Source organism: Coprinopsis cinerea, assembly GCF_000182895.1.
Source record: "Coprinopsis cinerea okayama7#130 chromosome 5 map unlocalized cont3.5, whole genome shotgun sequence".
Classification (NCBI taxonomy): Eukaryota; Fungi; Basidiomycota; class Agaricomycetes; order Agaricales; family Psathyrellaceae; genus Coprinopsis; species Coprinopsis cinerea.
Window position 1 is genome coordinate 1,761,555 of NW_003307540.1, and position 23,459 is coordinate 1,785,013.

Sequence of the window (23,459 nt, forward strand, 5' to 3'; positions counted from 1 at the left end):
TATTAGGCGTAGCAGGTCGTTAAAGAGTATTAGTCTTCCTTGTCTGGTTCATCATCATCGTCGCCTTCGTCGTCTGATCTGTCGTCATCCGCCTCGCGGGTAATAATGGCCCTGAACGAAGAGGTTATTTAATTTAGACTGCGAGTCGAACGGCGCTTGCACTGACCTGATTAGAATTCTCCACATGAGGTAGTACCAGAAGAGATTGAGAATTTGGAGAGCAAAAATGGACCCGAAAACCATAAATGGCATCCAGTTCACCATGTAAGTGCCGTTTTCAAATGACCATATCTTGGACGATTCGCTGCAAGGGGGATCAAAATCTAGAGCGAGGAAGAAAGAAATATAATGACTTACGGAACCAATTGAGTCTCAAAGAGGCAGGACCAAAGGATCTTCAAGTTGAGGTAGTGACGGAAGTAGCTGCGAGAATATGAGAGGGCGTCGGACTGTGGTTAGAAATCACTCACGTCCAAACAGCAATAAAGGTAACAAATGAGACAATCTTTGCCCTGTTCCATTGCATGTAGTTCAAAAGTTTGGAAGCCTAGACAAATTTAGGATCGCAACGTTGAGAAAGCACGAGTGGGTTGACGCACAGCGAGGAAGGAGTCTGGAATATCCATGCTCATGTAAACGGCACTCCCGATGATGGTAAAGTTCAGGCCATAACTCCAGCTGTAAAGGCATTGAGCGAGGGCTGAAATCGCGTTCGCTTGAAGCACTCACCCAACCAGCCACATTGTCACGAAATGGTGGGCGACCAGTTCCCAGTAGTCCTTGCGTGGCTTCTCCAAACCCAAAAGCAGCACAATAAACTGTTGGCACCAGTAGGAGAACTGCATGAGATAGTATCTCTTCAATTCCCCCTTCATGTCCCAGTGTGGGTAATCTAGTAAAGCTAAGAACGCGACCATGATAAAAGGGATGAGAAGAACGGACCGATCCAGAAGTGCTCAGTTTGGTACCAGTAGGTGGGCAATTGTTTCATGACGCGCTGGAAAGCTGGGTCAGCACGTATGGCGCGTCGAAAGCGCCGAACCACTCACATAGCCCCATGCACCGCAGATGGCAAAATAAATCATAGCATACAGTTGCTCTCCGAACCTGTCGATTTTCGCTTCTTTCCTGAGACCGAAGTAGCGAGCAATGGGACGGGCAATATTGACGGCGATGGTTTGGCGGACCATTGACCAAAACACGATGTAGAAGCCGAGGAACAAGAAATCCAGCCATGATTTCGCGTAACGAGGGTCATCGGGTTTGGAACCTTCAACGTAACCGGAGAGGAGGAAGAAGGGACCGAAGGGATTCGAGAGTGGAGGCGACACGTATCGCGCGACGAACTCCCAGTTGAAGTACAGGACGACCGGAATGAGGAGCAACTTGAGTGCAATCACTGGCCGAGTGTCAGATTTTTGTGCTCGAATGGAAAGGGACTGGGTATACCTGGTTCGGTGGCCCATGCCAGCCATGGAGCGGGTTTGGTTGGTTTCCACCCCACGACGGGAGACGAAGAGCGCTCTGGGGTTGGAGAGCCCAGTGGCCTATTTGGAACTGTAAGCATCCAGCTAAATCCAGATTCTTAATGGACGCACGTCTGTGGCAAAAAGGGACCAGTTAAATGGTGATTCGGGTCGTTTCTGGGCAAACCCGTTAGAAAGCGGACTGACGCTGGGTCGACAGGGGCAAGAAGCGAGACATACTCTAATTTGGCGGTGACTATTTTGGGGGGAGCAGCGCCATTGCGCCCTTTGACGTTCCTTGAGGTCATTGGCGACGGCGATGGCGAGACGTGAATCACACAGTGACTATGCGGCGTATGCGCTGGTGCTCAGCGGTCTGTGAAAATTCCCAAGCTAGGGGCAGGCATCAATCACGACTGCGTTCTCGGAGATAATCTTGGCAAGCGCCTCAAGCTCTCTCTCCGCTATCCTCATGTTCCCCTCATCCCTCGCCTCAAACTTTCAGACAATTCAGTGTCCTCAGCGCGGAGAATGCAGACGCGTTTTCTGTCTCTTCTCCCACAACCAGGCACAGAATGCCACACCGTCTCTCAATATTCCTCTCCAGCAACCAGTCCCATCCACCAGCACAGCCCAGCCACCATCTCTCGTTCCCACAAAGCGCGCTGCACCACCATCTCCTGTCAGAAACGGTGTAGTTCCTCAGCAAGGCCCTCCTAGGAAGCTCCAGAAAGTGGCAGGCCCCCACAGGGCCTTTCCAGTACCAACTCAGGTCGCTTACACAGAGGTAGCCCGTACCCTGTCCTCCCCCTTCCGTCGCTGATATCTTTCAGAATGGTGTCCCACTTCTCAGAACGAGCCCTGCCCTCTCTCAGGTACCTGTTCCCGTCAGACAGGTAGGATTGAGACCAATACCACCGAGTTCAATGTTGTTAATCATCCCACGAAAGACAATGCTTAAGACTCTCTTCGATACATTCAAGACACTATACGAGCACATGCTCTCGTCCTACCCGACTCTAGCAGCAGAGCACGCGTTGAAGCAGGAAGAGGAGGTCTATGGAAAGTCCACAAAGCAAACGTACAGAGTCGTACGTCGTGCCATGCCGCCAACACGTTTCCTACCCTGACTAGCTTTCTAGGCGGTTATCCAATGTGTGGCTGCTTTGAAACGCCGGGAAAAACCTACATCAATAACCCATCTATCGATTGGCACAGAGGATGAGATCAAAGCCAAGCGGGAAGCAGCAGAGTCGCTTTCTGCTCTTCAGCTTTCGAGACAACTGTTGGAGCCTTTCATTCATTCAACCGAGGACCTCAAGACCTGGGGCTATATCACAGAGATCCCTGAGGGAATTGGCGGACGAGAACCTAGTCTGGAAGGCAAGACACTCAAGTGTGAACGGTGCAGTCAACCTTTCCAGGTCAAGCGCATGGAGGAGGCAGATGAATGTCGCTATCATTGGGGGAAACCTTTATCGACGCGCTCTAATGGTACGACCATTGTCCCAATTAGAATGAGGTGGATCGTACTCACTGTTTTCAAGGAGAGAGGGTTCGCATATATACTTGCTGTTCTAGGCCCGTCACTGAAGGCGATGGTTGCGTTCATGGGCCTCATGTCTTTTATGAATCTGCCCCACCTGACCTCCATGCACGACATGCCTTTTCGTTCCTGAAACCCCCAGACCCAAATATACGAGCACTGGAAGTAGCAGCTATGGACTGCGAAATGATCTATACGACAGGCGGCATGCGAGTAGCTCGTGTATCAATGGTTGACGGGGCAGGTAGAGAGGTCTTCGACGAGTTCATCCGAATGGACGAAGGCGTACATGTGGTGTGAGTCTTGTACGTCCGTGTCCGTCTGCGCTCTACTCATGTCGCCTCTAGTGACTACAACACGCGTTTCTCGGGAGTATCTCAGGAAAATCACGCCACAGCAACACTATCTCTTGCCTCGGCCAGAAAAGCACTCGATTCATTGATCAATACTGACACCATCCTTCTTGGGCATGCTCTGGATAACGATCTCAAGACTATGAGGATCATCCATCACCGGTGCATCGACACCGCACTCCTCTTCCCTCATCGCGCAGGACCACCGTACAGGCGTTCTTTGAAGGACTTGTAAGTTGTCCTCTTTCGTGGGTGATAGAGTATTGATACATGTATATGTCTAGGGTTCGAGAGAAACTTGGAAAGATTATTCAAGCTGGTACAGGCGATGTCAGTGTCGGCCACTCCTCGGTGGAAGACGCAAGCGCAACGCTGGATCTCGTCAAGTGGCATATTCTGAACACTCGGAAACCTTCGACGACTTCGGCATGAGCACTCCCTCCCTCACGCGGTCAGTGTCTTCCGTCGTATTCTCGATCAGAATAACACCACTGACACCACCTGTGAAGATTCAGTAACCTCTAAGGTTATCCCATCATAGCCATACACTGTATATACCGGATTATTAGCACTATATCTCATAATATAATTCGCCTAAACACACGACTTACACCGGGTTGCAGGGCTCTGCAGCGTCAACGCATCGTCTTCGTCTGTTCGATCGAGTTGCATGGGCAGACCTGGGGGCTCACGAGGACTCAGGAAGTGGCTGATGGTTTCAAACTAGCCTTCAAGTCAGATTGCGTTATGAGAACTCGGAAGATGTGGACGAACCCTTTCGTAGAATGGCTTCCTGGGTGGGCTGTCTGCGAAGAAAGTTAGCTCGAGTTGGGTTGTTAAGAAGGGCTAAAAAAGCACCATCTTCGTCGTCTTCAGGAGGTCCTTCCAGCTCCCAGCAGCATCGCTTGTATCTCTGGAACAATGGAGAACCAGGCTATTCGCGGTCATGGTCAGAAAGCGCGTGACGTCTATAATCAAGCTCATGACGGACTAAATTTGTGTGAACGATGATCTTCTTCACAATGTGTGTATTGCCGCATATCAGGAAATCCAAGCCATGCTGGAAGTAATTGTAAAAGTCTGAAAGACGCATTAGTAAAAGTTATCTTCATCGAGTTGACTCTCACAAGCTCCTTCCTCCACTCCCTCTGGGCTGGTGGCACGATGAATTGTCATACGTTCGTCATCTTTGTAGTGGATTCTCAGAGGCGGACCAAGGTCGAGGGACAGGTCCTGCGCCGTTGTTTGTCCAATACGGATGTGTAGAGGTTCAAATCCTTCTCCATAAAAATGGAGGGCGATGCCATCGTGCACCTATGCATGCTGCTCAATTACAAGGTTGCAGATGAGGATATTATCCTGACTCACTTTAAGGATTGCTCGACGTATTTCACCGGCCATGGAGGGCAGTTCCTTCACTTCATCCAAAGCATCCTCTCCCTTCCCGTCATTCCCAGGCTGAGATATGAAAACCCTCTTGACTTCCTGAGTCTTGTCAACTGCAGCTGGTGCAGCCGCTGGTTGGATCGGCCCTGCATCCCCAATCGTGTCGTCGTCAAAGCTAAACCAGAGTCCAGGATACCGAAGTTCATCGCCGGGGTAGGTTGGGCCAAACGTTCTACTCACAACCACTCGTCTCAACACATCGTTTACAGATGAGATGACGGTATTGTTGTACCGCAGTGTCACGGGTGGATTGGGGTCCCGGAGCTTGCGGACGCAGATGGTGTGCAGACGCTGACCTTTCCCGGAGAAGAGGAGGTCGAGATGAGGTCGAATATGAACTATGATAGGTGTCGTGGAAGTTGCATCTGGGTCATATTTAACTTCTACTTGGGGGAAGTTGTGGGGAAGACTTCGAAGTCTGTCCAGTAGCGTCCACAGCGAGATTCCTTTTAAAGTCGTTAGCAGTGATTTCACAATAGTTGGGGCAGGTCTTTACCTATCTCAAATATTCCAAGACCAGAGCCTGGTCTTATGTCGACATCCAATGTCGAATACATGGCACATAGAGGAAGAAGAGCTCAGAATTCGGCTGTTGCCCCTGAGTGCCTCTGTTCACCGAATGCGGCAAAGCCCATCACAAACACCGACAACGCGTCCCGCTTACTTATTCAGACGCGTCTTTACCACCAACCCCCGACCTGAACCCGACCGTCTTCAACCTGCGCGCGAGGAAATGTCAGACCGACAGAGGATAATAATTAAAGTAAGAAACCACGGGTCACAACATTCTCATCACTTACACTTCTTTAGGTTTTCCGAAAGTTCAGCAATTCTCTAGGACCCGAGGTTATCCAATTTTTGGAGTCCATTATCGAGCAACACGATATCCCAGACGAGGATGTTGAGACAAGTATTGATCTCATAGCGAAAGAATATAACAAGGAAGACGGTCCGTTGTCCGCCCACCCCGACAAGTTTTGAGTGCTCATGCATCCATGTAGATGCTACAATGAAAGTGTCGCTGGATGTGCTTCAGAGGGTGTACGAAAGCTTGCAGGATCGCGGTGAAGACAACCAAGTAGAACATGAATTCATCGACCCGGACAATCATCTATTCGTCATTGACGCATATGATATGCCGCGTTGGGTGTGGTCACAAGAAAGAGGTACGTTTGAAAGGTATATTGAACTTGTCTTCCAGTTCACTTCCATGTTGATTCTCAATGGATTCTTTTACTTAGGATATCCACGTCCCTGTCGTCTGCGGGGACACCTGAATCGAGGATAGCGTCTATGAGGGATCGACTGCACATAATCAAGCAATGTGTTCTGCGGAACGAACATTTTGCCCCGTCTACCCTTCCAGCCCATGATCGGGAGCGTTTGGTCACAGTCAGTGAACCTCGATTTGGATGTCATTCAGCCTTATAACCAGTGACTACAGCTGAGATCAACAAAACAATTGCTTGGTCGAGCAGGAGAGCGCTTCTTATTATTGGGACTTCTTGCCCATAATAAAGAAGGCAAAGTGTGCTTGGAAGATTCGGATGGTCGTGTAGAGCTGGATTTCTCGAGATTGGTGCCTTTCTTCCGTCTATAATATTGTTTTACTCGTGTTAACAACTGGCTAGGATGAGCCTGGCGATGGGTTCTTCACGGATGGATGCTTCGCTCTCGTGGAAGGGGAGTATACGGAGGAGGGTACACTCGAGATCATCGCCATTGGCCAACCACCTTGCGAACCCAGGGAGACATCCAGGTACGTTCACTTTGTACATTTGGGAGAAGGACTACTTAAAGCAAAAAACTGCGTAGATCCATTTATGGTCACATTGACTTCCTAGGAAAAGGCGCAACATCACTGCTGGAAGATGTATGTTCTGCATGGATAGATCCACGAGGTTAACGCTCATCCACGTCCTCAGAGGCAATACGCTTTACGCGTCAAGCAGGAGTTGGCCGACTTACATTTCTTCTTCTTTTCGGACGTTTGGCTCGACCATCCGCAGACACTGCCTGGCCTCCAGAAAATATTTGATAACTGCATCGAAAATGATTTCGTTCCCAAGCTTATCGTCATGTGCGGAAACTTCACGAGCAAAACTATCGCACATGGAAATGCCCGCGATATACAACGGTATCAAGGTACGGTAAATCTTCTTTCCTTTGTACTCCATGCTTACTCTTATTCGTTTCAGATAATTTTGATGCCCTGGGCGATTTGATTTCTTCCTACCACAACATTGCACACAGCACACATATCGTCTTTGTCCCTGGTCCACTGGACATCACCGTCAACTCGGTCCTTCCAAAAAGGCCTATCCTCGCCGCGTTTGTGAACAGGCTTAAGTCGAAGTTCCCAAAGGCGCACTTTGCAACCAACCCATGTCGAATCAAATTCTTCAACCAAGAGCTGGTCATCTTCAGGGAAGACCTTATGGCCAAAATGCTGAGGAACATCATCGGGGTCAAGGCAGACGTGAAAAGCGAAGATCTCAAGCGATTCGTGGGTGTCCCTGGTCTCGCCCCGTCCGGCACCTCTGACCATCTTGTAGCTTGTCCAGACCATCTTAGACCAAACGCATCTCTCGCCTCTCTCACTACATATACAACCGACTCTGTCGGATTATGACCATGCGATGCGTCTCTATCCACTTCCCACCGTGGTGAGTGTGGTTTACGAAACGCGGCCTGGCAGTTCGCATTACCCTTTCCTTTAGCTAGTCCTGGCCGACAAGTACGATCGTTTCAAGATGACCTACACAGGTTGTCATGTCTTTAACCCGGGTAGTTTCGTGGGGAAAACACTTTCCTGGTCGGCATATAAACCCTCAGAAATTAATTCTGAAGAATGGTGAGTCAACTCTCGTTAAAAGTGGGGGATAGTATGTGGTGACTGTTGGTCTAGCACTTTGGAACTGGAAAGCGATGATTCGTGATGAAGTCTAGCATGCATGGGGGGCGTAATTGCCTACGGGCCATCGCTTGGGGGGCGCCGAAGTCCACTGGCCCTTAAGACGCAATTTGGTGTGATTTTTAAATTGGAAGGACGTTCTCTCTAGCAAGCGCTCTCTATGTGGTCACGTCCATCTACACATAAGTAGACTACTTTTGGGCATGGAATATAGCCAGTGTTTGAGCTCAATCAATTTCGATTTATGATTTCAGCGCTCGAGTCAATCCCGAACAATCGGATCAACCGCGTGGCCGGCGGGTACACACTGCGAGTTGTGTGTCGTGAGCGACTCGCCCTTCTAACATTCCGCCTTGACCGTACCCATGAACTCTGGTAACTAGCTCGTTCTTAGCAATCTCGCGAGCGCAGAAGCATATTTTACAAGCGCGTGCCGGCTAGTTTCTGCCAGGCGATATGAGTGCGTTTCATCACCGCGATCGAAGGGCTTCACGCTGAACAATGATTTCTACTCACAGTAGGGCCTCCAAGTTTACCGGCGATACTACACCAATATTACGATGCAGCCCGGCAAACGACGCACGTCTTAGTCTACGGAAAGCCAGAACATTCTCCGTTGACATTCCTCCTCCTTTGGAGCCTCCGAATTGTCACTGTTTCTATCCTCCTACGAACATTCGTCGGCCCATGGGTCCTTCGACTCATTTACTCTCGCATTCGCATCAGAAGCGTCAGCCCACGGTCGATAAGAGGCGTTTTCCTGCGCAGTGGAGAGCGCACAATTCGAATAGAGCGAATAGGCTGGGGATGGAGCAACTTGACCTTGGATGGCTTCACCCTCGACGTTGGGGATAAGGAAGTACCCAAGGCATCCCACCCTCCAGAGAAGACTTCTTCAAACTTCGCATTTCTCAACCCCAAGCCTCTCCTTGCTATACCACGTGCAATCTACAATGTCATCTCTCTACTCCTTGAGCCCTGGCTCAAACCAATCTTTCGACACTACACCGTGATGGCGCTCCAGTTCATCCTCACTCGAGTCGTGCCCGCCATCACACAGCGGCTATCCTTCGTAATGCGCGACACCACACTCACGTTCAGCGCTCTCCCCGGGACCAAGATTGTTGTGAAGGAAGTGACCCTCACTGCGGCAGTCCAATTCTTACAAACCGAGAATGGGGACGACGGAGCAGAGCCGGTCCCACCCCGAGAAGCTCAAACGCAATCCGAAGTCGCAACGTGGGGTACTAGATTGCGAGATGGCTTCCGGAGGTCTTTGGACAGGGCATGGGGCTCGACACAAGGGAAGGGTTCTGTTACATTCAAGGCCTCTCGTATAGAAGGGACCATGCCGCAAAGTATCCGTGGTACGTTGCTCCCTTTTCCCTTCCATATTGTCTCTCATATGCGAGAATAGGATATAAAGTCGACAGGACCTTCCTCTCAATACCTAACAGCATCGAATTAAGGGCCGGGATGGACTTCAATCCCCGGACCGGGGCAATTGAACCCCATACTTTGGATATCTCCCTCAGCATGGACACCATGGTCGGAGAAGTGGATTTGCTCAATCTACTGTTGACCAAGTTGAAACCTCCGAGTGTTCGAACGTCCTCTACCGACAAACGCAACGTCACTGTCCCCCCATTGGACATACCTTCCCCTCGTTCATCTGTTTTCTTTCCAAGCGCCGGACTTCCTTCCGCCTTACAGTCAGCTATGCCTTCTTTTGCCAGTTCTTTCTTTCCTCCATCTGCCAAATTTGGGCCCTTGTCCGCTCTCAGTCCAAAGACAGGTGGTCTTCTCTCTCCCAGATCTCTTAGGTCCCCAGCTTCACCATTCTTCAGGGCTCTTTCCGTACGTGGGTTTGCCTTGGTTCTCCAAAACGTCTCTCATTAAATTGAAATAGTCATCCGTCATGCGACCTCGTAGACATAACTACATCCGGCCAAGTACGAAACTCAAAGACGAACCGACCATTGTACGTCAACCCATCACCTTTCCCGTCACTTGTTGCTGATCACTCAAATCAGTCGTCGTTGGCTGTTCTGGGTAAAGTCATGTGTCGTATCGACTGCATCAAGCTATCAGCTTCGCCGTCCTCCCCGTTCAAGTTATACTCTGCTTCCTTTAAATCCTTCGACCTCATATTTGGACTCGCCGAAACCGCCCGCAACGCATTCCATCACCAATGGTTGGGGAAAAGAATGCCCACGGAGAAATTCGATCCCGACACTTACGCACTCTCGCTTTCGTTTAAGAAGATCAAAGCAGTGAAGCAAGGTGGTGGGTTGGGGAGTTTCCCATTAGTCGCTATAGGCCCTATCACCTGCAATGCCGTGGCGCAACAATGGCCCGCACCCTTCTTGGTCACTTCTCCGCTCATGAGAGGAGACCCCAATTCACCCTTTGTTGGACTGTCATTCGAAGTGGCATATCTCGAGGCCAAACAAACGCTGGTGGAGCTACGAGAATTGTTGAACGCCCTTCCCATGCGAAAACCAACCCCCACTGCTGAAGTACAGGCATTAGGCAACGATGTCCCGACCCCTACGCCCCTCGCACTTCCCAGAATCGTTTTTCACTTTGGCTGCGGACCCATGTTGGCCCGCCTGCTCTTCACGGCAAACACGGGCCAGGGGCAAGAATGGCGTGCCCTTGAAGCGAAGACGGACGGCTTTGTCATCAACCTACAGTCGGTCTATCGGCTCGCGTCTACTTCAACGAAGAAGATGTTTCCGGCATTCACGTCTGTGCTGCCTGTAGAAATGGATGCCGGCTTCTCCGTCTATGTCAAGCCAGCATCCGTTCGCACCAGCTCAATTGCTATTGACCAAGACGAACAACTGGACGCCGAAGCCCCCTCCGTGTTCTCCAGTGGGGAAGTTGAATTTGCGGGCACAGTGCGTGCAGTCGCGGAGACTGATGGACCTGGAGAGGGCATCGCAGTACTTGATAAGGCGTCAATATCGTGCGACGGCCACCTCCGCGTCGAATCAGTTTGCGTCGAACTGTGGAGCCCGGTAGTGGTGGATTCTGTCCATCAGTTCCTTTCCCTCATTCCGCCCCCTCCTATTATTGCTGAAGAAGATTTCCCTCCGACCTCTCAGCCACCTCCTCGATTCCGAAAGCCTCCAATCGGACTGGCGTTCACGGCAACCCTCAATCAATGCGTTGCATTCGTCACTGCCCCAGATATCAACCCCAATGACACCTACGAGCTGTCAAGAGGATTGTCCTTCCGGACTGCGGTTGGGTTGGAAGCCTGCTCAATCCTCCCGAGTCACATTCATTGGTATCATAATGAAGTAAAAATCGACCACAGGGCAAAGCTTCTCCTCCCACTTGATTCGGTCCTTCAAAATGTGATGGCTGGGGGAAAGAATGTGACTTCGGCACCGCAGCGAAGCTCTGCATTCTTCAAGGTCCATTTCCGCTCCTCCGCCATTCGGAGCCTGGTCGCAACCCAATTTGCGCCGAGTGAACCTCTCATCATCGAAAGTTTGGACATCCCACCACTGCCTCAAGATTTCGTACGCATCAACCATGTCCACGTGGAGGCTTGCATCACCGTTGACCACGATCCCGAAGGTCGCGATACTTGCAACATCTCAGTCCAAGCACCCTCTGTCCGCGCTGATTTCAAACTTTCTCATGTATACAGCGTGCTTCTCGCCGTTCAGACCCTAGCTAGTCTCCAGGCACGGCGAACCTCGAGAAGTGCTGCTGCCAAAGCAAAAAGTAGCTTGGAGGTCCACCTTGAGGCGACTATCACTAATTTCCAGGTGTACTGGACCCTTCCCCAGAGAAACGTCGTCACTCGGTTTGATGGCTTGAGTGCGCGGCTTGCCCCCAGCTTGCCCCCTCAGGTTGGCTTCAGCCAGGCTGCCTTGTTCGTCCCCCTCCCGAGTCGAGTTGACAGGTGGGAATCCGAAACTCCTGGCCGATGGGGCGAACTGCTGAACTTGCAGAAGTGGGATGCGACTATCATCCTCGATAACCCCGACCCATCCATATCTGTGACAGGTCAGAGTGGTTGCCTTCGAATTCCTTCCGGATTCGTGTTCTTCGACCTCGTCTTCGACATCTCAATCCTCGCCAAGGCCTTGAAACACATAACTCATATCACTAAGGCCGGTCGTTTCTGGAACTTCCCATCCCCTGCACCAGAGGGGCCCAAGATAGTACCTCATCTCAGCTTCCGCATAGGATATCTCTGCCTGGAGGCTGAGGATGATCCGTTCGAATGCAAGCTAGGTCGCATCTTCCAAGCAGGTCTCGACGGTGCCAAATCCCGGATGGATAGAGAAGCAGCATTTACCGCCAAAGTCGCCGCCATTCTCGAGCAACAAGGAGCAACAATCCCACACGGTAGCGACCAATACCAGTTCGACCCTCGACATGCAGTTTCCATCGAAGAAGCTCGGCAAAGGTTGGACAAAGTCCATATCATCGATTGGAAAATGAGAATCGACAGGCTATCAAACATTCGCACCAAAGCAGAAGAGGCCAACCTTTACAGACTGTTTGGATCCAATCGTCCAGCCTTGGATGAGATAGCACCGAATCTTGTCCCTGTTATTGATCGACAGAAAGACACTTCACCGCTCATCAGGATGGCGCTCCACAACCTCAATCTCATCGTCGGTGGCCCATCGTTCCCATTGGAAGAATTACCAACTTTCCTAAACACACAAGGGTCTGGAATGCCCACAGATACCCAATACTCATTGCTGATACCCCTACATATTCATTTCACACTCACTGCCTTTAAAATCACTCTCCGCGACTACCCTATACCCCTCTTCAACATCCTTCCTCAGCTCGATAAACCTGAGAATACAGTTTTCGCCTTCGATACGGACCTCGTCATCGCGGAAGAAATGGGAACTGATCTTTCGACAGAGTGGTTCCAATGTGCTATCATCGACGCTGAAAGTGCTCTCGACAACGAAGTCCCATGGTCGATTACAGTCCCGAAGACCATCATGCCGGTCAAGACTTACGCGAACCCTATAATCTCGGTGAAATCGTCTCACCCCACTGTTCTTGCGTGGGGTGTCAGCTATGGCCCAGCAATGCAGGACGTGATGCGCGTCATCGAAACCCTGACCAGTCCCCCACAGGATCCTTCCCCCGTTATGGGTTTCTGGGACAAGGTGGGCTTCGCACTTTCTTCCAGTTGTTGTTTAACTTCTTACAAAAACCGTCAGCTACGGCTCATCATGCACTGGAAAGTCGACTTCCAGTTCGAGGGAGATTTACATGTTTATCTGAAAGGTTTGCTTGTCCACTGCTTTGTATTCCAAGTACTGATCGCTATGCAGGCTTGCGAAGCCCCTACGACACCTACGGCCACGGCGCTGGTTTCGTGCTTGCCTTCCAGGGAAGCCCCCGCATCAAAATCGGGTATGAGAATGAACAAAAGGAACTCATCCAGATCACCAGCGATCTGATGTCCATGGCTGTTCCTGAGTAGGCACTGTTTCCATGTGCTCCCTCCCCTTCCCAAGCTTATAGTTCATCAGCCTGGACAATATAGCGCCCAACAGCCTCTTTACACATGTTGCACGCACCCTAGGGGTCCCCAGGCCCTTCAAGAAGACATGGGCACGGTTGAACTCTGGCGTCCGTTTCGGCATTGGTTTCCTACCTGAAAGGTCGTGTGGGGTCGAGTGCCTCAAATGTCACGGCCTCCCAGTCGAAAGACAATGTCGGTTGTTCACATTCAAGCCCCATTACCAAGTTACCCTCGAAAAGAAACCGATTAAACCCGAGATTAAGGTTCGTCTACTTGCTACTTATGTTCTTGTTGGCATGGTTTGACATGTTTTCAGACTGACGGAGACACGTACAACGGGTTCCGCTCCGACTTTGTCCATCTCTCCTTCTCCTTGGAATCGTCATTGAACAAATCCACGGTCAAGGCTCGGGGTCCTCGTGACTATAGCAGCCTACATTTTACACCTCAGTTGTTCGCTCACTTCTGGGCATGGTGCACTCTCTTTGGTGGCCCATCAGGCCTACCTATTCGCCAGGGCAATTACTACCCGCCTAAACCTGTCTCTCCCAAACTCGGCAGACACATGGCCACTCTCAAATATCGGATATCCATTCCTCATCTCTATGTTATGCACGGCTATATGGACGAGTCACCGGAAAGTAAGCCAATCCCGTTCTGTTGCGCGACAAATGATTGACCTTCCCACTCAGCGTGGGCCGACGGAGTGGATTCGTGGATTGGAGTAAAGGCCATGGTTGACGAATTTCATGTTGACATGCACCAGCGGGAAGAAGAGTCCATCGTTCCTGGCCCAATACCAGGTACAACCCGAATTCTGCGCCGCAAACCATTCAATGCAGCCGAGGTGGTACTTAAGGGCCTCGATATGCGTGCTCTCGTCGCGGTTTTCGACGATCCGCTGAAGAAGAGCGTTCCATCGTCGGCGGCCCCACATCGAAGCAACTACCGCAAGCACGCTGACCTACCCTTGACCAACCCCTCTTCTTCCTGGCACGATATCAACGACTTTATCGAGCTGGACTGGCGACCTCAAGAGAACCCTCTTTTACATCTTATGCCAGTTGTTACTTGTCCGCGCTTCTCTTATTTCAAGCGCATTTCGGCGACGGATAATCGTTCAGTTGTCCAGAAGTTTGGAACGGAGGATTCGCACGTTTGTCTTTTGGACAAGGAACCATGTATGTCCCCAGCTCGTCTGATGTTGCATTATCATTAACACTCTTTCCAGCGGCTCCCCGTGTACAAATACTATTGGCTTCGGCCAGGGCAGCAGAATTGCGTCGACTAATTCGAAAGGCCTCCACCCATGCAGCCAGTGGAATGGTGCGATTGAGTATATTCTTCCAGCCGGATCACCTTACGATATTTATATTGTCAGGCCTTCGACCATCAGACTGCGGAGAAGATGGTTTCCCTGCTGGAAGATTATGTCACTCTACTGCAAGATTTAGACGCCAAACTCGAACCTTCGCCAACAGACGAGAACTATCACCTCCCTGCCGAAATCATTTCCAAAGAGGAATACGCCGAATTCGAAAATGTCTACCACGTCCACTGCCCCAGCATCTTCCTGGACGCTGCCATCCGCGACGTCAGTCTTCCTTTGGTTCTCTCCCTTATCTGCTCGTCCCTGATTTCATTATTAGATCATGATGCAGTACTACTATTGCTCAAGGGCAAGGAAAGGGTTGGAATATCATATGGCGACCCGGTATTGCCTTTATTGCCCACCAAATCGAAGACATCGTCTAACCATTGTATTAGTGCTGTCAAATTCATCCGGGACCAGGCGAATGCAGCCATCTCGAATCCTGATCCTAGCGAAGCTACGAGTTCCCCTCAGGCGGAAACTGTGAACATTGCAACAGCAGCGCTGCGCAAGGTCCTCGGCAACAAGACCTCCATCGAGATCTCTCGAGTTCCCGAGTCTCAGAGTCTCGACGTTACTGATCCTCTAGACGGCTGGGTCGAAGGAGTTTCACTCCGGAAAAGCCATTGTTGCTTGCTGATGAAGCCTCAGATCGTGCTGCGAGGTACTGAATCCAAGGATACCTGTATTGTAGCTGCCTCCCAAGCGAAACTGCAGTCATTTGCCATCATGGATATTCTCAATTCGGACGATCCTGTCTCCGGAAAGATCATGTCAAGGTACACCCATTGCCTTTTGAATATTGATCAAGCTAACGACTCTGAAGGAATTATACATCCCTGACCGGCATGCAAGTCTTCTCCCCCACCACACCTCTAGCCCTCGGGAATACCAGCATTCCATTGGAGGTCCTCATAGATATGCGTTGCGAGAGCACTCAATTCGAGCGCCTGGTTCCGCAAACGGACGCGGTGTTCCATTACGACAAGTTCAACCGCTTGCGCTTGCGAAACAAGGCTACCACAGCCCTCGCCCGGCCCGCGACGGACGAATCTGGAACCAGTTCCTCGAACCATCTGCAAGATCAAACGGTAAGTTCAGTTTACTCGATCGTCTACCGCTGGCCTCAATCGTTTATTGCCCCCCAGGACTTACTTAGGGTGCACATTCCTCGTTTCACTGTTTCGGCCACCACGGAGCATTTCCAGGCCATCTCGAACGTTGTCACGAAATTGCTCCTCTTCTCGGACGCGGCGCACAAGACACGCTTGGATAGACTCGAAACCATGATCTTCACCTACGACTTCAGGGACCTCCACTCCGCCTCTAACGTGATATCGAATTTACAGAAGCGACTGCGTGACGTGGTGGAGACGCAGGAAACAACTGCCCGCAACGCAGGTATCCAGATGCGACGCCTGGACAACGAGCTAGAGAGAGAAAACAAGTTGCGAATCAGGTTCCACATATTATCGTTGCAAGAGGAACTCGGACTTCTCTTCGATGCCATCAAGCTCGCTCAGGATAGGTTTGACGCGTCCGCCGAGCAAAACAATGCCTTGCTCCTCCATGCCTCGTCTATTGAAATTTCGTGGCGTATGCTTGACGAGCGACGGAACCTCTTGGCTAAGCTTGTCGTGCAGGATATCAACTTCCACTGGTTGAATCGTCAAGACAGCTCAACCGTCAACCACCTCACTGTTGGAAACCTGACGGCATTCGATGGTTCCCGGTATGCCATGTGGGCAGAGATCATATCCAAATATGACGAACCGGCCAACCATCCTTTGCTGAAGGTAACTTCCTATTATCCCTGATTTTGAGTCCGAGTACTGACAATCCTGCAGAAGGGTCTCTTCTGCTTGGCGCGATGGACGATCCTTGCACCTGTGGGCGGGATCACCATCTACGAAAACTTTGAATTGTTCTTCCATCCCCTTCGCCTCCAGATCGACGCAAGAGTGGGGCATAGGATCATGGAGTACGTCTGGCCAGCCCGGAAGGAAAGGCAACAGCTGCCAGGAGCTGCGTCAGAGCTTCCGAAGGGGAGCCCAATCCGTTCCTCTCTGGATTCTCCCCGTGGTGCCCAGCAAACCCAGAACAACAGTCTACCGGCTCCGCGAAGACTTGCCGCTTCTCGATCTTTCACCGACCTGCGCAATGTTCGCGACCATGGATTCCTCGCCGCGCCCGCCTTCCTCCACAAGAACCGTTCGAGTGAATCCCTCAATAATGTACCAGAGCCTTCATCCACTGGTGCGGAACCCGGATCGAGCGAAGCTGCTGTCATGAAAACGCGATCAAATCAGAAGAGCTTTGTGTTTGTCAGGATAGCAAGGTATGTGCCAACCTGAGCAAGGTTCCGCGAAGCTTGCTAATGGTCGCCTTTCAGCCTCAATCTTCTCCTTAGTATCTCCAAGGAAGGATCCTTCGAGTGTCGAGATGCTCATATCAAAACTCGAGACTTGGAGTATCGCAATCAAACCTGGAGTGTACGTCGTGACAGTAGCTCTCGCGAAGCGTTGGGACTGATTGTGTCCTTCAGTTTGAAGAATTGGTCAACCAGTTCATTCCTTCTGACATGGGCTGGAAGGGATGGGTGAAGATGGCCTTCCATCAACCCTTGCTTCCTGTCCTCCCTGTTGCCAAAGAATTGCTCTCCAAGACTAAATGGACAGCCTCCAAGAGCGGCTCCCAGATGCACGATAGCCCTTTCAAGATGCTTCACCCCCGGATGATGCTAGGTGCCGACGACGACGCTAGGCTACAGTTACTTCAAGGTGGCTCCAAGCCTGTCACCACCGCTAGCTCTAGTCCGAGCAACGTCAGTACATCACGTAACTGGAAGAACCCTCTCCGCGGCAAGAACGAGCAACCTACTATCATTCCTTCACAGCCATTGAGTGCTGAGCCTGAAAGCCTTCGTGAAACTGACGGCGCTGAAAGGCAACCCGAAGGGCGTAAGCGGGTGAAAAGCCTATTTTCGAGGAGCAAATCATCCAAGGCAAAGCAATCAGATTCCTCTCGCTGATCTGCAGTATCACACATCATTACTTATCTATTGCTTTTGTAGTCTTATCTCTCGTTTTGCAAGTCTTGTAGAAATACCTTAATTTTCTGTAATACTATAGCATTGCGGGCATTGACAATGGACATTTTTCGACCTGATATCTCGCCACCATCAAAAGCCCCTATCTTGGTACTCCGAATTGATGGAACAGGATGGAACGACGTTGCCTGAGCTCACACCTCTGTTGCCCTTCGCTCTTTCCAACTTGTTTCTGGCAGTTGTCATTACACAGGCTGTAAGTGAAGTTGACGGGGTATTCTACATTAACCATCTGCACAGATACTAGTTGCATTTATCGACTGAATCCATCACGAATGGCGACTGAAACCTCAATTTCGGGAAATGGTGTGCCTCGTCGTGCGCTAGCTCTAACTGCATGCTGAAAGAACTGCGCTACATTTAGACTATGATCGTCAATTACAACCTCAAAACACAGCCATTAATGAAATCGCGGAGGATGTGGAAATGCAGGTGGGTGCGATTACCATTCTATTCGCAAAAGGTGTACTCATGTCACTACGCTATGATCTTTAATTAGCCCCCAGAAGCAGAATACGGGAGGTACATGGTCGTTGATACGAATATCTTGATACACCATTATGAAGCTTTAAGAACGTTTGTGGCGGATGTTGAGAGGTGCGGAGCGCCTGTTGTCGTCGTCGTGCCTGGGACAGTGATCTATGAGATGGACGGGTGTGTTTGCCCTAACCTTTTGAAAGAAATCGTGAAACTGAAGCGTACGCATAGCTTGAAGAACCGCGATGAAGTGGCGTGGCCGGCGCGTCGAGCTTCTGGATGGTTATTGGAGAGAGTGCGAGAGAAAAAGTCGGTCAAAGTACAAGCTACGGAGGAAACATGCAAAGCGTCGCGTAATTGGAGGTCTAAAGATGAGGCCAAGGAGCTAGTATGTTATGAAACACCCTGCGTGTGTAATAGGCGCTGATAGGTCATCCGTTGCAGATCATACCAGGGGGCATGATGAACGACCATTTGGTGCTAGATTGTGTCCAGTATTTCCAGATGAGCACCAGGCGGCGGACGTTCCTTTGTACCGAAGATACGAACGTTCTGATTTTTGCACAGGGGCAGGGTACGCATTACTCCACAACTATAACGCGTTCCAAGGAGATCATCTAGCCGCTGACGCGAATTCCGCTTACTAGGAATTGAAGTTCTTTCTCCTTGCAAGTCAAAACCATGGACTAGCAGAGACATCGCCATCGCGCTTTATGGAAACATACCTGCGGTTTCACAGCACTTTAGCGGGGATAATGCTGCGTACAGGCAGATTACTGTCTCTGGCGCTGCGGGTGCTGGGGACGGGGACGGAATGATGATCGACGATGAAATAATTGTGGAGGAAACGCCGTTGAATGTTCTCCATGATGATGTACGGGAGTATTTCACGCGGCTCTTGATCGATGCTGCGTTGAAAATTGGGGGCCGGGCGCTACTCGATCCGGTCGATCCAGGTTCACTTTCGAGGTATGCTAGCAACTGGAGACGGAAGCCATGTACAGCCTGGTCTGCGGTGGATGCGATTGAATATTTCTGGGAGACGCAACCGGGGCTTCAGCAGGAGATAGACGGCCTCCCTGGACCGCGACTAACAGCATTCTTGGGAAAAAGATATACTGGTGTCGTGGGGGCACGGCGGGGCGACGACTGGAGTCTAGGAGATTGGATCGCCGGATTCACCAAATTAGAAAGACTTGGCAAAGGCATGGATACGGAGTCACGTGATATGATATTGGCAGCATCACGTGAGCTTCGGGAGTACGTAAAGCAGCGAGTTTTAGCAGGACATTAAGAAATGCAAGGGCCTCGGTAAATTTGGGATTCGTTCTTTCTTTCATCTTTTTCGCTCGATGAACACTCGACGGGCAATCCATGTCTTCCTCGCTGTTCTTGCGCTTTTCCTCCTCGGCACTGTCATCGTTCTCTCCTCTGTCACTTTCTATCTTGCAATAGACCCCGCCGCTTATCTCGACGAGCTCGACCTATATCAGTCTCCAGGCCCCGACAACTCGAATACCAATGCTTCAGCACACAGAATCCCAAAGATCATCCACCAGACCTGGAAGACAGACACCCTCCCCCCGCGATGGCAGCCAATATCCCAGGCGTGTCGAGACATGATGCCAGACTAGTAGGCACCCCTTTCCTGTCCCCAACAGGACCACCATATTCATATCAATCATCTAGCGAATACATGCTGTGGACAGACGATTCGTCCAGGGAATTCATCGCTCAAAACTACCCTTGGTTCCTTGAAACATTCGACAGCTACGAGTACCCTATCCAGAGGGCAGACGCCATTCGATACTTTGTGCTGCACCACTACGGTGGCGTGTACATGGACCTCGACATCGGTTGCCTACGCCCCATGGACCCGTTGCTCAACTACCCTGTCATTTTACCCAAGACAATCCCTGTCGGGGTATCCAATGACCTCATGTTTGCCGAAAAGGGTCACCCATTCCTCCTCCAAACCATCAACAACCTCGTCACCTTTGACCACTCTTGGGTCCTCAACTATCCTACCGTTATGTTCTCAACCGGCCCCATGTTCCTCTCTGCCCAGTATGGGATTTACACCACTGCTCACCCAGATTCCGCCACCAAAGATATCCGCATTCTACCCAAGTCCCTGTACGGCAAGAATGCAAGGCCCGAGGAAGCGCCTCATTCCTTCTTCTCCCACTTCTATGGCAGCAGCTGGCATGCGGACGATGCTGCCTTCATTGGTTTCCTCGGTACCTGGGGCAAGGTCTTGATGTGGGTCGGCCTCATTGTGCTCGTCATCGGTGTCGTCAGACTCCCAAACAAAGCCCAGCGGCGAGGGCTCAGGCGAATCAGTGGCTATGATATTCATTTTCCACGCTTATCGCGTTCAGGTCGATGGTACCTCCCCCTGGGCCGCTTTTCGTCCCCCCCATCCCCGGTTTCAACCTCGAGCAGTAGTGAATCCATACGACTCTCCGACAGTGACGAAGTTGACATACTCCATCTCCCTCTTAGCATCAGGCCCCCTTCGCCCACCACCTCAGATCTTGAACCTTATGCCGGAAGGAACAGTCCCATCGTTGACGCGTTTCGCCGGATGAGAAACCGGGTCACATCAATCGCGACCTCCGATCCTCATGACCAAGCTCCCATGACTCCTATTCGACCTCGCCGACATCGCGGCATCTTGTTCTTCCTTCCAGCGATCTTCACCCCCTCCATGTCACGTTCTCCGCAAGACATCGAAATGGAACCCAGTACCCCGCCGCCGGCGTATTCGATGCCATCTCACCGGCACCACCGTTCTGATGACAAGCATCCAAACATAGAGGATGATGAACCTCATGATTCCCTTCTCCACCCCGCCGTTTTGGAAGATTCCTCGTCGTCGAGAGAAAGGGATTTGTAGACAATTGGAGTGTGTTTTCGTCATAACCGCGCGAGTACACAGGGCCGGGCGAGCTTATTGGACACTGCCATTGACGCTAGCGCTGTTCCATGATGCATCGATACCCTCGCTTGGCATTTGTTCAATTCGGGCCGTCCAACACACGTTCAGTGGGCATCGACGTGTATAGAATAGCTAGGTTTACGAGAACGGACATTTGGGGAGCAATGGAGTGGGCAAGGGGCACCTCATTGAATAGAGTTCGATCCCACATCCCGCTTGCGTTTAGCTTACGCCAGCCAGAACGAATTAACACGACGCTTTCCCTCTAACATTTTACAGTGACGACTTTACTACGATTTATTTAATACTGTTACTACTTACACCGACTTGGAGATCGCTATCGGCTTCATTGTAATGTAAAGGGCGAACATTGTTACCGCTGATAATGAATACGTTATAGAGGGGCCAAAGGTCCAGTAACTTGCACAGGCTAGAAAGGGTGTCCGTTAGGCGTTAGGCGCTTTTTGTTTGGCCGTTGAGTAGAAACTTCTCACCGATAAGAGGACCCAAGGCTCTCCCTAGTTGACCAGATGACCTAAATTTTCCGAGAGCCTTGCCTTTGGCAAGTTCGGGATTCTCTTCCAATGGTTTCCCGGTGTCCGGGTCAACTGATGGATCGTCGCATTGCAATGATGCGAATGCAGTCAACGAATTCACCACCGTAGCGCTGGTGAACGCCAAACAGACAGCGGCAAGCTGTAGAAGCCTCAATGCGAAAGTTTGGTTGGTTTGCACGTAGTTGGGGAAGACAGCAAGCAAGATCAGGCTAAGCACACAGCTCGCCACACCCTGACGGGCCATCTTTCCCTCCCCGATCCTGGACGCTGAGCGTCGAACATAGCCTCCTTGAAGTAACGCGCTAACCACGCCAATGCTCCCAATTAGCTTGCCGTTTTGCGTGTTGTTCCAGTCTAGAACTGTTTCCAGTGGTCACAGGGTTAGGTTCTAGGTGCACGGAAGTGAATTGTGAAAGAGCCACGCACGATCAAAAGTCAAGAATGTCAATGTGAATTCAACCCCTGAGAACACGGCTAAGAAGGAAAAGTGCAGTCTGCGGAGTGTCTTGAGGTTTTGAATGCGTTGTTGGATCGTGAAGCGTTTGGTTGGTTTAGGTGGCTGAGTTTTCGATGGCGACGCGGAGGCTGCAGATTTCTTGTGTTCAGGAGCCTTGGTACCACGAGTTTCGGGGAGAGCAACAATGAGGAAGATGGTCTCGATGGCCAGGAGAATGAGAGTGATAAGAGCCGGGACTGCATAGATGTTGAGCTCAAAGCCGAGGGAGCTAACTGACTGGGGTAAAGGCCTGGAAGCAAAGTAGGCACCGATGGGCGGGCCGATACAGAAGCAGATTGCGAATGCGATTCCGACGTGGGCCAGTGCTTTCGAACGATTGGCGGCCGTAGTGATGTCAGAGAGAATTGCTCTAGAAGTACATGTATCGTTAGTGGACTGGTACTGAGCGACGTCAGGACGTACATTGCCAGCTGGACGTTCCCTTCACTCAAGCCTCCGATCACTCGAGAGAGCATATAGGTTGCAAATGTCGTAGACTTGAGCCATCTGTAGGTTCAACCCGGCGGTTCCGTTAGGCGCGGATGCTTCTCGAAGGTGTCCAACACGTACACAAGAGCAGAAAGGATGTTTCCAATCATGGTAAGCAGGAGAACCTTCTTCCGCCCATACTTGTCCGATAATGCTCCAATCTTTGGGGAAATGAAGAACTGTAGAGCACTGGAATGTGCGCGTTGGAGTTAAATACAGTTCCTCGAAGTTGTCAGATTCAATTCGAAGAGCTTACGAGAACACAGATCCCATTAAACCACCTGCAGATAACTCACGCTAAGCATGGATCCTCAAACTGGATAGGAATACCACGCACCGAGAAGAACGACGTCCCATCTTTGCGATTGGACACCTGGCTTGTAGAGAAGACTTCTAACAGATCGCACGAAGTTTAAGGTTTGCGATAATAAACCTGAGTCATTGGTGCTTTCTCTCTGTCATCGGCAGATCAGCATATTCATGCAGCATTGCGGTAGACAAGCACTAACCAGAGTGTACCATTCAATTAACCGGGGAAAGAGGGGCAACGGTATTGTGAACGCGAAGAGATCCAGAATCAGCGACAGAAACACTACAGTTTCTACCTTCGCCATGATGGTATAAGGAAAGCAAGCGAGTAACGAGTGAAGGACGAGCAGACAATCAATGTCGCAGTAGTTGGTATAAATAGCTTGTCAGGAGATGGCTGTCGCGGTCGAAGTACACGTCGGCACGGTTCAAAGACGCCGCGTTTCAAGCCTGGGTGTCTCAC

At 50.8% G+C, this 23,459-nt stretch overlaps 8 protein-coding genes across 8 annotated transcripts; 5 read left to right on the forward strand and 3 right to left on the reverse strand.

The window, feature by feature from the left end:
* Positions 1-29: 29 nt before the first annotated feature.
* On the reverse strand, positions 30-1,774 carry CC1G_00386 (longevity-assurance protein 1; the record flags this gene model as incomplete). Its single annotated transcript, XM_001837198.2, has 10 exons — positions 30-111; positions 167-304; positions 358-423; positions 471-547; positions 600-678; positions 730-901; positions 943-997; positions 1,050-1,547; positions 1,599-1,674; positions 1,707-1,774. 10 exons carry the CDS (start codon positions 1,772-1,774, stop codon positions 30-32), a joined length of 1,311 nt encoding a protein of 436 aa, XP_001837250.2.
* A 164-nt stretch (positions 1,775-1,938) lies between these two features.
* On the forward strand, positions 1,939-3,797 carry CC1G_00387 (Rexo1 protein; the record flags this gene model as incomplete). Its single annotated transcript, XM_001837199.2, has 7 exons — positions 1,939-2,253; positions 2,300-2,362; positions 2,417-2,557; positions 2,609-2,960; positions 3,014-3,308; positions 3,360-3,596; positions 3,650-3,797. The coding sequence occupies 7 exons, from the start codon at positions 1,939-1,941 to the stop codon at positions 3,795-3,797; spliced, it is 1,551 nt and encodes a 516-aa protein (XP_001837251.2).
* A 45-nt stretch (positions 3,798-3,842) lies between these two features.
* Positions 3,843-5,368, reverse strand: CC1G_00388 (hypothetical protein; the record flags this gene model as incomplete). Its single annotated transcript, XM_001837200.1, has 8 exons — positions 3,843-3,913; positions 3,977-4,088; positions 4,140-4,171; positions 4,224-4,299; positions 4,357-4,445; positions 4,493-4,679; positions 4,734-5,257; positions 5,308-5,368. 8 exons carry the CDS (start codon positions 5,366-5,368, stop codon positions 3,843-3,845), a joined length of 1,152 nt encoding a protein of 383 aa, XP_001837252.1.
* Positions 5,369-5,544: 176 nt separating this feature from the next.
* On the forward strand, positions 5,545-7,750 carry CC1G_00389 (epsilon DNA polymerase; the record flags this gene model as incomplete). Its single annotated transcript, XM_001837201.2, has 12 exons — positions 5,545-5,574; positions 5,622-5,760; positions 5,813-5,977; positions 6,013-6,203; positions 6,256-6,390; positions 6,443-6,570; positions 6,627-6,684; positions 6,737-6,956; positions 7,010-7,317; positions 7,376-7,477; positions 7,532-7,665; positions 7,720-7,750. 12 exons carry the CDS (start codon positions 5,545-5,547, stop codon positions 7,748-7,750), a joined length of 1,641 nt encoding a protein of 546 aa, XP_001837253.2.
* Positions 7,751-8,737: 987 nt separating this feature from the next.
* On the forward strand, positions 8,738-17,649 carry CC1G_14644 (hypothetical protein; the record flags this gene model as incomplete). Its single annotated transcript, XM_002911169.1, has 17 exons — positions 8,738-9,092; positions 9,143-9,357; positions 9,759-12,884; positions 12,939-13,005; positions 13,053-13,200; positions 13,254-13,509; positions 13,563-13,887; positions 13,939-14,427; positions 14,478-14,572; positions 14,628-14,840; positions 14,896-14,960; positions 15,014-15,397; positions 15,445-15,709; positions 15,767-16,414; positions 16,466-16,956; positions 17,029-17,110; positions 17,164-17,649. 17 exons carry the CDS (start codon positions 8,738-8,740, stop codon positions 17,647-17,649), a joined length of 7,710 nt encoding a protein of 2,569 aa, XP_002911215.1.
* Positions 17,650-18,253: 604 nt separating this feature from the next.
* CC1G_14645 (hypothetical protein) lies at positions 18,254-19,498 on the forward strand (the record flags this gene model as incomplete). Its single annotated transcript, XM_002911170.1, has 4 exons — positions 18,254-18,381; positions 18,436-18,592; positions 18,649-18,778; positions 18,852-19,498. The coding sequence occupies 4 exons, from the start codon at positions 18,254-18,256 to the stop codon at positions 19,496-19,498; spliced, it is 1,062 nt and encodes a 353-aa protein (XP_002911216.1).
* Positions 19,499-19,556: 58 nt separating this feature from the next.
* CC1G_00390 (MIPC synthase) lies at positions 19,557-21,310 on the forward strand (the record flags this gene model as incomplete). Its single annotated transcript, XM_001837202.2, has 2 exons — positions 19,557-19,837; positions 19,894-21,310. 2 exons carry the CDS (start codon positions 19,557-19,559, stop codon positions 21,101-21,103), a joined length of 1,491 nt encoding a protein of 496 aa, XP_001837254.2. The 3' UTR covers positions 21,104-21,310.
* Positions 21,311-21,598: 288 nt separating this feature from the next.
* CC1G_00391 (hypothetical protein) lies at positions 21,599-23,377 on the reverse strand (the record flags this gene model as incomplete). Its single annotated transcript, XM_001837203.2, has 7 exons — positions 23,197-23,377; positions 23,025-23,142; positions 22,944-22,968; positions 22,769-22,876; positions 22,622-22,705; positions 22,129-22,568; positions 21,599-22,062 (listed from the first exon to the last, which is right to left on the reverse strand). The coding sequence occupies exons 1-7, from the start codon at positions 23,299-23,301 to the stop codon at positions 21,599-21,601; spliced, it is 1,344 nt and encodes a 447-aa protein (XP_001837255.2). The 5' UTR covers positions 23,302-23,377.
* Positions 23,378-23,459: the final 82 nt, after the last annotated feature.